General features: G+C 46.4%; 1 protein-coding gene across 2 annotated transcripts in view; it reads right to left on the reverse strand.

Annotated features, from left to right (window-relative positions):
• Window positions 1-709: 709 nt before the first annotated feature.
• rab11fip3 (RAB11 family interacting protein 3 (class II)) overlaps window positions 710-13,121 on the reverse strand; it is a 30,893-nt gene continuing 18,481 nt past the window's right edge. The window contains exons 5-14 of one of the 2 annotated variants that reach the window (XM_062526444.1): window positions 10,008-10,220; window positions 8,660-8,794; window positions 7,466-7,501; window positions 7,125-7,215; window positions 5,693-5,937; window positions 5,153-5,234; window positions 4,583-4,720; window positions 4,065-4,220; window positions 3,593-3,733; window positions 710-3,424 (exon numbers count right to left, since the gene is read on the reverse strand). In XM_062526444.1, the coding sequence (XP_062382428.1) occupies window positions 3,311-3,424; window positions 3,593-3,733; window positions 4,065-4,220; window positions 4,583-4,720; window positions 5,153-5,234; window positions 5,693-5,937; window positions 7,125-7,215; window positions 7,466-7,501; window positions 8,660-8,794; window positions 10,008-10,220 (1,351 nt within the window). In that variant the 3' untranslated portion in view covers window positions 710-3,310. The remainder of the gene's footprint in view (window positions 3,425-3,592; window positions 3,734-4,064; window positions 4,221-4,582; window positions 4,721-5,152; window positions 5,235-5,692; window positions 5,938-7,124; window positions 7,216-7,465; window positions 7,502-8,659; window positions 8,795-10,007; window positions 10,221-13,121) is intronic. The other variant, XM_062526445.1, reaches the window with a different exon arrangement.

The following is a 13,121-nucleotide window of genomic DNA, read 5'->3' on the forward strand; positions in this document are numbered from 1 at the left end:
GCGCCACTGTTGCCATGACAACTGCATCCTCTGTAAAATTAAGATGGCACTAGACTAGAGATTCACTTTAACCCTCTCTGTAGAGGACACTTAAGGACATGGACTCAAAGGTACTTCAACATAAAATGATCCATAAACATTTTGTTAAAATCTTCTAGAAGTGTTTTATGACCTTAGCTGTAGGCTACACTGCTGCCTATAGCCTACCAACCATGCCAATGCCAATCTACTGAAGAAAAGGCAGATGCAGTTTTTGCCATGGACTCAAAGACACTTCAACACAAAATGATCCAACAAAAATATTTTGTTAAAATCTTCTGCCAACCTACTGGAGAGAAAGAAGAGAGGCAGATGCAGTTTTTGTCATGTCTTGTAGGCTACAGAGTGATTTGTGAAGAAATGTAGAAATGACAGCCTCCAATATTCCTGTCAATTGTTCTAATCTTAGCTTGATGTTTGCTTCACATATGTTTACAATGTAGACAACTGCAATATGACAATGATATAGAGTACACAGGCAAGAAGTATGGCCAGCGCATGTGTTTTGCGAATCCAACACATTTTGGGGACAGCTGTGAACAGTCCAGTCTCCAGAGGTACACAAACCTTTCCCCAGTTCTCTACTTTTGCTCAGTATACTGCTGTTTCATTGATGAGAGACTGGTGTTATACAGCAAAAAAAAAAAAAACCAAAAAAAACAACGCATCATTTATTTCAATTTGATTTATTTCTCTCTATTTTTATTTCAGATATCATCTTTACAGAATTTTACTTGAAAATCTATAATTCCCCAAACAATAAGTGTTACATCTACAATACTGATCTTAGCCTTTATACATGTGTCCTTCACAATGGTAATAAACTTCACTTTACAATTCAATCCTTCATTACAATGAGATTATGTGTTTATATTTGCTTATTAGCTGTTTTTGTTTTGTTTTTTTGTTTGTTTGTGTATTTGGAGTGGCAGGTTGAGTTCTCCAGTAGTGAGCTCTATTCTTGCATCTTTGGAAGCTAAGGTGTGAGTCCACAAAAGAACAAGTTCATTTATTCGCATATTTACATCATATATTTAGAACTGAACAGAATGTGGAGTGTGTGTGTGAGAGTGTGCACGCTCAGAGTGACTCAACATAAGATGGAAGTGGCACACACACAAACACACACACAGTCCTGTCAGAGCAAGAAAAGCTGAGTGAGGAACCAGGCTTTGAGCCTTTTGCGCACACTCTTTGGTTGCCATGGAAACAGACTTGTTGAAGATGTCTTTTTTTTCTCTCTTCATTTTCTTCTTCGTTAAAGTGCATCAGGTGTAACCCTGTGGTCCTCTGCAAGACCCCTAACCTTAAGCCACAATGGACACATCCTCCACAGCCCAACCAATCAAGGGCTCGGGATTAAACCATTCAGGTGGGAGCAAGGGGTAGGCCCAATGAGTGCAGAAGTGCAAAACCAGTGATCTAAAGGGTGTCAGGACAAGAGCAATCTCACATGGGAGACTCCATTTGAACAATAGCATTCCCAGACATGAACAAATAGGGGGTCAATTCCCTCATCATTATTCCTGTCTGCTTGATACAGACAAGGAAATAAAGTTCCCTCAGAGCACGGAAAGCCAGGGCTTTTGAAACTGGCGGTTAGATTGAGCAAGCCACATGGTTCAAAGAATAAATATCTACACATTATCAAGCATGTGACATATGTGTGGTATTCTGTAGAGAACACGTCACACAGGAATGCAGTCATCCCAGAGGAAGACAGAACGAACAAAACAAAACAAAACAAAAACCTTTTCATTCCTTCTCATTTTTCTACAAAAAACTACCTACAGTACTGTCAGCATTTAGAAAACAAACTTTACAGGCAGAAGTCAGTTTGAACCAAGGCCTTTGAGAGGTCAGCTTCCAGAGCCAGGTGGAGGTGTGGTGGCAGGCTGAGAGACTGAGCGTGCAGAGCCTTTTGGTTTGGGATGTGCGCTTACCACAGCTGAGAGCAGATTCCTTCACCATTCCCCAGACACCCACACACACACACACACACACACACACACATTTGTTGTGTGGTTGTGCATGTTTATGTACATATACAGTTCTCCAGACACAGAGTTGTGTTGGTCCTTCATTTCCAAATATACACACGTCTTCAGAGAACAGTTAGAGTCCTGTTGTTCCAATCTTCTCCGACGAAGCAAGAGAAATGGAATGAGAACAGAGGCTGACCACTCTCTCTGTGTAGGTATCTCTTCATCAGTTTAGCGCACCATTGTTTGTTTTTTCCTCTCAGGCTGTGCAGTCAGAGACCTCACTTCCTTTCACTCAGCAGAACTACGCAGGATTGAAACTACACTACCCACAAGCCTTTGCTTTTGTCTATGCAACAGCATTGAAGCAGTCGTCTGGGTGGGTTGGCTAGGTGTGCTGTTGGTTTCAGTATGTCAGCTAGCCATCAGCTTGATCCCTTGAAATCCGCTTCATTGCAATAAATAAATATATACTTTAAAAAAAAAAAAAAATCCGAAGACCAGTGCATGAACATGACATAATGACAGGTGATCCTTTCTGAATAATAACAATCATCTGGAACCCCCTTCAAAAGATAAACAAACAAACGAATTAACAAACAAACAAACACACAAGCACTCCGATAACCTCTACCCTCAGGACCTCTCTGTCTCCTCTACCGGGTCCCTCACTCGGGTGGAATGGCGTGACTGATTCAACCGGGATTAAAATGAACACTGCAAACAGAAGTGACGGTGTGCTTGGAGTTGTGTGTGTGACTGACGCGTTCACACTCTCAGCACTGACCAACGGTGTGTTAGTGAGCCTGAAATCACACACAACACTGCTTTGGATGCTTCATGTGGGATAAACTCTAAATAGCAGCCAGTCCCACTGCAGTGTGATGAAGGGGGGGGGGGGCTTGATATCTATTAATAAAAATGATATGGATGTATTGCACTTCCATGCAAGGCACAATCACAAGACAGACTAACTCACACACACACACACACACATACAGAGTGAGAGAGAGGAAACTATGGCCCCTCAGCCCAAAACAAAGGGACGTCAAAGGAACCAGCATTCGTTCTCACACACACACACACACACACACACATACACACACACACGATGCACGCACAATGGCTTTGACAGTTAACACTCGTCTTCAGTAATATGTGATAATGCTAGAGTTCATCCGTCTCCACAGTTTTAATCTCTTTGTGTCCTCCATGTCCAGTGAAACCAGTATGCTCTGACTGTCTGGTAGAGCAGGTGGCGATGGGGCGCTACGGTGTGACCAGGGCGTCTACTTGACCTCCAGGATAGAGGGGTTGCACTCCATGATAGCAACGATGATGCGGTCGATGTAATCCTGTAGTCTGAAGTTAATCTCCTTCTGTTTATGGATGGCCTCCATCAACTGCACACACAAGCAAATAGGATTTCAATGGGTGCTACGGATTGAACATGTACCAAGCAAGGGAAACATGAACATGTGTGAATGCGTGTTCTCACGTTCTCATGACTGTGTGTGTGTGTGTGTGTGTGTGTATGTGTGTGTATGTGTGTGCAGAGTGTGTGTTCTCACCTCGCCGCGGGACACCGAGTTGATCTCAGCGGCAAGCGACTCCGAGAAGGACTCTGACACCAGGCTCTTGGCGCCCTGGATACTCAGATTAATAATCTGCCCATTCAGCTCGTCGTTCTGCTCCTTCAGACTGCGGTTATCCTGCAGATGATAAAGAGATGAAGATAAAGAGCCTCTACTGACAAACATCGCCACACCAGGAGTAATCCGCTCTATACCAGTTCTAACCCATCCTGAATACACCAAGCCCGTGGTTACTGTGATAGTAGGTTACATTATCTAGTTTAGACCATTGAATCTGTTTTAGAATGATGTAAATTAATGTTTAACCCTAAAGGCTTCCTTTTCTCTCAGACCATGGTTGCGTGTGCAGTGTTTGTGTGTGTGCGTGTGCGTGTGCGTGTGCGCGTGCGCGTGCGCGCGCGTGCGTGCGTGTGCGTGTGTGTGTGTGTGTGTGTGTGTGTGTGTGTACCTGTTTGAGCCTGCGGATCTCCTGCTCCAGCTCGTGCTCTCGCGTGCGTGTGTTGTACTCCTGCAGGCCGGCGCTGGGGGAGCGGCCCCTCTTGGCCTCCATCTCCAACTTGAAGAGCTGCAGGTGCTCCAGCTGCTTACGCAAGTCCTCAATCAGCTACACACACACACACACACACACACACACAGAAAGAGAGAGAAAGAGTTAACACTCAAGCACACTCTGTCAGGAAGACAATGATTAATCATGCAAAGACACACACAGATGACCTCACTCACATACACAATCTGATAAAAGATCAAAGGAAGATATTGTATATATGATACACACTAATCAGGTGCCAATAATCACAGAATGCCATTTGTAAAGTACATACATGCACCCTTATCAGCCAAAGAGGAGGCTGTTATCTCCTAAACAGGACTGTACCATCATGTTATATACAGTTCATTTACATCAATCTCCACCCCCGTGGCTTATACTGTATATAGATGTGTCCGTGACCTTTGACCCCTCACCTCCTGCATGCACTCCTTCTCCTTCTGGTTGTTGTGGCGTTCGTGGCTCAGCTTGTCTGTCATTTTCCTGCGAGAGTCCAGCTCCTCGTTCAGCCGCTCTGACATGTCCTCCACCTCGTCCTGAAGCTTACGCTTCTCCTGCGAGAGAGAGAGAGAGAGAGAGAGGGAGAGGAAGAGAGAGAGAGAGAGAGAGAGAGAGAGAGAGAGGGAGAGAGAGACGGAGAGAGAGGAAGCACAGGGTTAATCACGAAAGAAGGACTTTAAACCAAAATCTTCCCACTATACAAACAAAAAAGCATTATAAATTGGTCAAATCAACAGAACGATGACATCAAAACCATGAAACTAAAACAAGTAGCAGCGGTGGTTCAAGTAGTGGCAGTGGCAGTGTTATTGCTCGGGAGCACTTTTGGTAAATGAATGGTGTCCACCTCTTGACTTTTGGACCATGTCACCCTACTGGTTAAAGCTACACTGTGAAGTACACACACACATCCGTTCTAGTACTGCATTTGAAGACAAACGGTTAAAAGTGTCCATCAGGTAAGGGAAGAAGTGAGTGTGTCTTACCTCTTCCAGTCTCTCAATGTTCGCTCTTAGGCAGGGAACACATGACCTCAGTTCACTGTTTTCCTCATCTAGCTGTTGCAACCTGTAACAAATGTACACACACAGTCAAATCACAAACACTGACTAACTGCACACCCACAGTTAAAGGGCCATTACACAGGCGGCATACTGTATGTGGAAGACAAACACAATGCAATTATTTTTCTCACCACAGGGTGGCAGTACATAGCTCAACCAAATACTAGACAACAGGTAAGCAAATGAGACTGTAACTCATGGCCTTGTACCCTAACATAATGGTGACATTACTCTCTCTCGGTCTCTCTCTCTCTCTCTCTCTCACACACACACACACACACACACACACACACACACACACACACACACACACTACGTTTATAGCCTCCAAACCGTGGCAACAACCACACACACACACACACACACACACACACACACACACACCAAGTTGATATCCTCCAAACCCTGGTGAAAACCACACACACACACACACACACACACACAGAAAGTGGGAGTGCTGACCTGGCCTGTAGGTTCTCTATCTCCAGGTCCCTCTCGCGCTGCAGCTTGGCCTGTGCGTCGCGGTGCTTGCGCGCGTGTGTGTGCAGCGTGTCGTCGGCGCGCAGCTCCTGCTCCTTGAGCTGCTCCTCCAGCGCGTTGGCCCGGTGCACCAGCGTTAGGTTCTCCTGCCGCAGACGCCCGTGCTGCTCCTCACTCAGCGCCGAGTCCTGCTCCAGCTCACACACGCGCCGCTCCAGCAGCAGCACCTGACACACACACACACACACACACACAGTTATACATGAGGCATATACATCTTTGAGATCTGTTGGCCTGCCACCAGAATGCACTGCCCTGAATAATGCCATATGGACAGCTAGATTAAGCTACGTGAGTGATTTTGTTTTGGTCTAAGTATGACACTGAGGGCCAGATGTACTAAGACAGCGCTAATAGCGAGTTTTTGTATGCGCAGAGTGCAAACGCTGTGCTTTGCTATATTGCGTGGAATTTAGTAAGCTATCACTTCATTACGTTAACTGCGTTCATTGCCGCCCGTTCCCGCCCCCTGCACCACGCCATTTGCGCATGCAGAGCTGAACAACGAGCGCAGTTGAATATTGCAACATTAAAAAGAATCAAAGTTTAGCGATCATACATGATACAAAGAGATGTCAACGAGCAGCGACAGACAGAGTAGGCCTAGTAGTTCTTCAAATCCACTTAAAAAAAATACTTGAACTATTTACTGCATGTAGACTTGGGATATGATTTAATGCCTAGTCTAACAGATTGGGAAGTGTAGGCTATGTCGTGAAAGAGAAAATACGATTTTAGAGAGGCAAACTAAAGTTAAGGTTGCTTTTGACATAGTACAATGAAGAAAACGGATGCTCTGAATATTGATTCAGCTGTCTCTAAAAGTTTTTCTAATAGACGCATTTAACCGCAATCTGGATTACACCTGCTTTCAGAAGGCGGAAGTTTTTCAACGCAAAATAGACGTGCGCTGTTTTCATACATCTGGCGGAATACTTAATCAATCGCTATTAGCACCTCTCCTCCCCTGTACTTGCGCGTTACACCCATTTTCACCTGATCCGCCCAGGAATTAATATGCATGACACGGAAAAGCGCAAATAGCCATTTTCAGCTCCCACGGCAGGCAGTCTGCGCGTTTCCCCCATTGCGGCTTGTTTGTACATATCCTCCCCATGTTTATACGCGCACGTTACGCCTGAAATGGGCGCAAAACGTTAGTACATCTGGCCCCGATTGTTCCCAGCTAGCCAAGATCAAATGGAAGTAGTACAAGGCAGTAAATGGTGAAAAGCTTTAAAACGCATTTTTCTATGCAGTCTTGCCATACAGCGTACTACAGATTTATACACCATTCACCCTAGTCATGGGTCCCATTGTCTGTGCTGTTAGGCCAGAGAGGTGGAGATGGTACCTTGTCAGTGATGTCTGTGTCTGTGAGGTCCAGTAGGCCATGTCTCAGGTCTCCCATCCCCTCCAGACCCAGAGCACTGTTCTGCAGTAGCCTGGCAACAGACAGAGAGAGAGGATGTGAACACACACACACACACACACACACACACACACACACACCAAGTTGACATCCTCCACACACACACACACACACACACACACACACACACACACACACACACACACACACACACACACACTCTACATGCAAACACAGGAAGAAGACTTTTCCTCCACAAATGTTACACATTTTCTTTTTCTTTTTTTTTTTCATGTGTCAGTGCCAGGAATGAAATGTCTCACCTCGCTGCTTTTTTGCTGGACAGCCGCTTGCCGGAGCTGACGAGACAAAAACAACACACGGCGGTCAGGAAGAGTGATGGGGAGGAAGAGAGGACAGGAAGGAGAGGCCGAGACCATGTCCTCTGCTCCCCGCCCCGCAACACACAATCTCGGCTAAGCAGAACAGCACTCCACACGCATATGGCCACACACACACACACACACACACACACGCACAGTAAGCACACTCAACTCTCTATATGTGCCACACAGCAGAATCCCGCTGTTTGTCAGGTTAATGCCACGCCAGCTTGTAAAACCTACCTTTTTTGGGGGGTTTCAATGAAATTAGAACACTACTTGACAAAAATCACTCTCAAATAAATTGGTTGTTGTCCTAATCTAGCACTTGTTGGCCTCAGACATAAAAGTCTTCTGTTATGACTCAGCTGGGACTTTAAAACTACCCAGAATGCACTGCAGGCATTCTGAGCGTCCCGAGAGTCCTCCGTGGGTGCCCACAGTGGGAGGGTGGCACTGAGGCGCACTGGCACACAGGTGGCAGTTGGTGTTTGAGACTAACGGATGGGCACAGGGCCACTGCAATGAGATGATGACTAATGATTAAGTGTGTGTGTGTGTGTGTGTGTGTTATGCTAGTTTACAGATCATCTTAATGTCCTTCTGTTCATCTCACGCTCTTCTCCCTCATAAAGACACAGAGAGAGATGCTGCAGTGCATCTATCTGCATCTTCACTCTACATGGCCACTATTTGTCTGGTGAGGAGTGGAACACGTCTGGCTTTGGTGGAACCTGGAGAGGGCTCTCTGAAGAAACCTTTGGAACATGTCCGTTTGGACCTTACCGTTCCACACAACTTCAGCAGAACATCAAACCGTTTGATGGGTTTGCTATGGAGACAAGATGATGAACTCTCTTCCTAAGGTTCCATCATACCATGTGTGCTTCAGTCTCTCACTCTGCTATAACAGCATGCTACAAACACTACACACACATACTCAGACAGGCACACACACACACACGCGCTTCAATACAGTGCAGATTCAGGTTGAGCACTGTTGTGAGGCGTCGTGTGTCAGCATCGTCCACACACCAACACACTCTTTCTCCTCAACACGCCACAGCACGACGACACCACACTACGCCAACCCACACACACACACACACACCGCGCGTCTCGCGTGTGTGTTACCTATTCATCTCCAGCAGGTGCAGGCGGGTGGACAGGTCCTCCAGCCTGCTGATCTGCTTGTGGCAGTGGCTGCAGAAGAAGTCCAGCGCCTCGGACTGCAGCAGGGCCTGCAGGCTGGCCGGCACATCGCCGCCACTGAGGCCCCGGCCCAGCCCACACACACCACGCGCAGGAGAGGGGGAGGAGTGAGAGAGAGAGAGGGAGCGAGGGATGCAGGGAGAAGGAGGAGGAGGAGGAGGAGGGAAGCAGTGAGACCAAGGAGAGGAGAAAAAAGAGAGGGAAGACATTTAAAACGGTGTTGGTGTTCATCACAGAGAACAAGAGGGACAGAAAGTAAGGGAGAAATCAAGTGTTATTCTGTCAGGCATGCAGGAGAGGCAGAATTGGGGAGAGGTCAAAGGTGAAAGTTGAAAGGTTAAAAGTGTAGTTTAAGGAACAGAGTGCAGACTGAAGTGCTGTGCAGTGGATGTGCTGCGTGTGGAGCAGAATACGTAACAGCTTTGACTGGACTTATAACACACTACTGATAGGCTAAGACAGTACGTGTGCGTGTGTGTGTGTGTGCGTGTGTGTGTGTGTGTGTGTGTGCAGAAATATATTATGTATATTTCAGGGGATGGACTTTGCTCTCTCCTTATTTCAACTCTTGGATCGTTATAAATTCAGAGTACTTGGCACTGACTTCAGGGCAAGTCTTGGGACATTCTATTACATAACTCATTTAGTATGCGTGTGGGTCGATGTGTGTGTCTGTATTATACACTATATACTGTGTGTGTGTGTGTGTGTGTGTGAAAGAGAGATGGAGGCTGTGCTGGTCAGGGAAAAAGAGCAATCTGCTGTGTCAGGCCTGTCCATCTCCCTTTATCACGGCGTGAAGGACAGTCAGGCTGAACAAAACACAGGTGTGGGTGTGGGTGTATGTGTGTGTGTGTGTGTGAGTGAGTGGGTATGTGTGTGTTTGTGTGTGTTAAATGGGGTAGAACAAAGATAAGACAATACATATTAACTGGTTCATGTGGCAAAGCAGAGACAGTGGAAAGATAAATGCAGGGTTACTGGATTGTTTCGGAAATGGGAAGTGTACACTTGTTCTCCCTCTCTCCTCTCTCACAAAATCTCTCTCTTTCTCACACACACACACACACACACACACAACTAGTCTTATTTTTAAATTCCCAACCCCAGGGCGGGGGGATTTGCCCATGTCAGGGCCAGTTGAGGGCACTCTCTGTTGGCTCAACCACACCTGTCCATCAATCTGCGTTTCTCCTCAGCGTATGGTGTGTGTGTGTGTGTGTGTGTGTGTGTGTGTGTGTGTGTGTGTGTGTGTGTGTAATCTCTGTACCTGGGCGACAGAACGGGAGGGCAGAGTTTGGGGCTGCCAGGGTGAGGGTGTGGCTCTGGGTCTCCTGCGTCCTCAGGGCCCGGTCTCCCCTCCTCGTGATTGGCCAGGAGCAGGTCGGAGGTGTTGCTCTCCCCAAAGTCCTCAAAGTGCTCCTCCTCCCCACCAATCACGGCCGACAGGGCGTGGCCATGGAGATCTGCCCCCAGAGAGAACCTGAAGAAGAGGAGCAGCAAATGTTAGCAACCTTGCTGGCAGGCAGCTGTACGCGGATTACATTTACAGATATATTTATGGTGGTGTTCAGTACTGAATGCAAACTGCTCTACATTGGTAAGAATGAAAGAAGATCAGCTGATTGTTCTGTTGAATGTCATCAAAATGTCAATAAATAAAATATTTCCCGGTAGTCAGGCACTAGTAATGTGTGCACCATCAATTACATCATGATAAACATTCTAAGTCTGTTATGGTAACAATGATGTCACAGAACTCAAGGAAAAACAACTTGAGCACCCAGTTTGAACTTTGGAACTCCTTCAAATTACCATAATATTACCAGAAAGGCTTGAAGTCAAGTCAAGATTTTAGTGTTACAAAATCTTTGACATTACAGGACTTGTGTTCTGAAAGGAGGTTTTTTTTTTTCAAATAAAATGATGCTGACAAAAGGCATTTAAAAAGCCTGACGCGTAAATATAAGCACAAATACACTCTAGCACTCTCCATCTGACAGCAGATCAGACTAACCCTCAAGTCTGTTTGGCAAGATCCATGCACTGTGAGTTCAGACACCCATATGTGCCTGGCCAGCTGAGGCGAGGGCGTAATCCCAGACACATGACTGGCATTGGCATAACGCTCTGTGCTCAAACTTCAGCAGGTCATGGCACACAGACACACACACCCGAAGACAACATGTTTTGTCAAGAAACCCGGTGACTTCCTTGTCTCGTGACGCACAGAGATAATAGTGTATTTAAGAGTCTCCTAGAAGTGCTGATGTGCGCGTGGCGTGCACACACACACACACACGGCTGGCACAGACACCTGAGCAGCTGATGAAAGATTTCGCTGATGGGGGCTGAAATGTGCGCAGTAGAGGGATTCTGAAGTGCATAACCTCAGGATGAGGAGGCCGTAAAAGTCCACTTATGGCAAGAGATCACACAGGTTTATGGCCTCCGATAGGAAGGTCATGAGGTGTCTCTCTAGTGCCAGCTAAAATCAAACACAGGCAGCAGTCGGTGAGTGCAACCCTCAGAACGGTGGCCATGATTAACTGTAATTAGGGTTTAATTGGATCTCATCTGAAGCCATTTAAGGAAACATTAACGTCTAATTATTCCATAGAAAGCCCAAGAATACCACATGCAGATCTGCTTGTGGCTATTTTCATGTTCCCATATCAGGAAGCAGGTCATAGGTAAACTCACAGTGTGTTTTTGGATGTGAGTAGGTCTACATAGGCGTATTTGTGTGTGTGTGTGTGTGTGTGTGTGTGTGTGTGTGTGTGTGTATGTGTGTGTGTGTGTGTGTGTGTGTGTGTGTGTGTGTGTGTGTGTGTGTGTGTGTATTGGTGGGCTACTAGGATTCAGCAGCGGCCTTCTGATCAGAGGCACTTTCCACACAAGCACTCGCAGCATGGCCTCTGCTGAATATCTAATGCTTAACACAGACACACACACTAACACACACACACACACACACACATACACACACACACACACACACACACACACAGAGCACTCAAATAACCTCCTATGTGCATAACCCTATGTAAGCATGCTTACCTAATGTAAGTGCTCTATTTACGCTCTGAGCCGCCATGTAAATACAACATTATTTACAGAGCTATTCTTGTTGTGCTATTCATAGTCCAGGCCTGCTGTTTATAGCCCATTCACTACCTGCATTTACTTCACCTGTCAACACTCAGGGCCTACATATCTGACCCTAGAAACCTGCTCTAATTTAGACCAACAACTACCACTGTTTTGTAATAGGAGTATGTTCATATCTCACTCTGTGTCCATCTAGATGATACGTGGTGTGTGTGTGTGTGTGTGTGTGTGTGTGTGTGTGTGTGTGTGTGTGTGTGTGTGTGTGTCTGTGTGTGTCTGTGTGTGTCTGTGTGTGTCTGTGTGTGTCTGTGTGTGTGTCTGTGTGTGTGTTTGTGTGTGCCTGCGTGCGTGCACAAGTGTTTGTGTGTGTGTGTGTGTGTGTGTGTGTGTGTGTGTGTGTGTGTGTGTGTGTGATTTGAGTTTCAGATTATATCCAGTCTGGATGATGGTCTGCTAATTCACCTTAATCCCACTGTCTCCCTGGCAACCAAAGCAAACATGTGCTGTTTAGCAGCTAAGGACACTTTGGCATTCCAGACTATCACACACACAAATACAGACACACGGTCCAACACTATCGTAACCGGGCCACTACTGTTTCCATGGCAATGCTCTGAAAAGTGGGACAGTAAGCTCATATTTCTGACCGGTGCCTCTCTCCAATACAATATGATCCAGCAGCACCGCACGTCTGCCTCGTCTGTGTTATCTAGGAAACACACATTCCCCACAATGTCTGATTCCTGTCATCTGATTGGCTGATCACCTGACCCAGCTTCCTGACAAACCCCAAGGACACTTGAGACCCCTGAGTCAGCTTGCACACACACACACACACACACACACACACCAAGACTTAGCTAAAACTTCAAGAACATTATGAGCTGACATATCATAAAAGTATCACACTTATCAGGAAAAGCGTTCACAGATAACCTTCAAATAATACCAACCATGTCCCTACACACACACACACACACACACACACACACACACACACACACACACACACACACACACACACACACACACACACACACACACACACACACACACACACACACACACACACACACACACACACACACACACACACACTCATTTCGGACTCTCCACTGAGAGCCAGTCCTAGACTACGTCTCCATGTGTCTTACCCATGGCCCACATGAAATGCTGGCGGGCACAGCGATGGCATCCTGATGCTCTCTCTCTTTCCTCTGGGCAGGCACAGCAGTTGAGCGTACACTTTTCTATGGTCCGACCGCCACACACA

The sequence above is a fragment of the Sardina pilchardus genome, chromosome 22 (assembly GCF_963854185.1).
Source record: "Sardina pilchardus chromosome 22, fSarPil1.1, whole genome shotgun sequence".
Lineage (NCBI taxonomy): Eukaryota > Metazoa > Chordata > Actinopteri > Clupeiformes > Clupeidae > Sardina > Sardina pilchardus.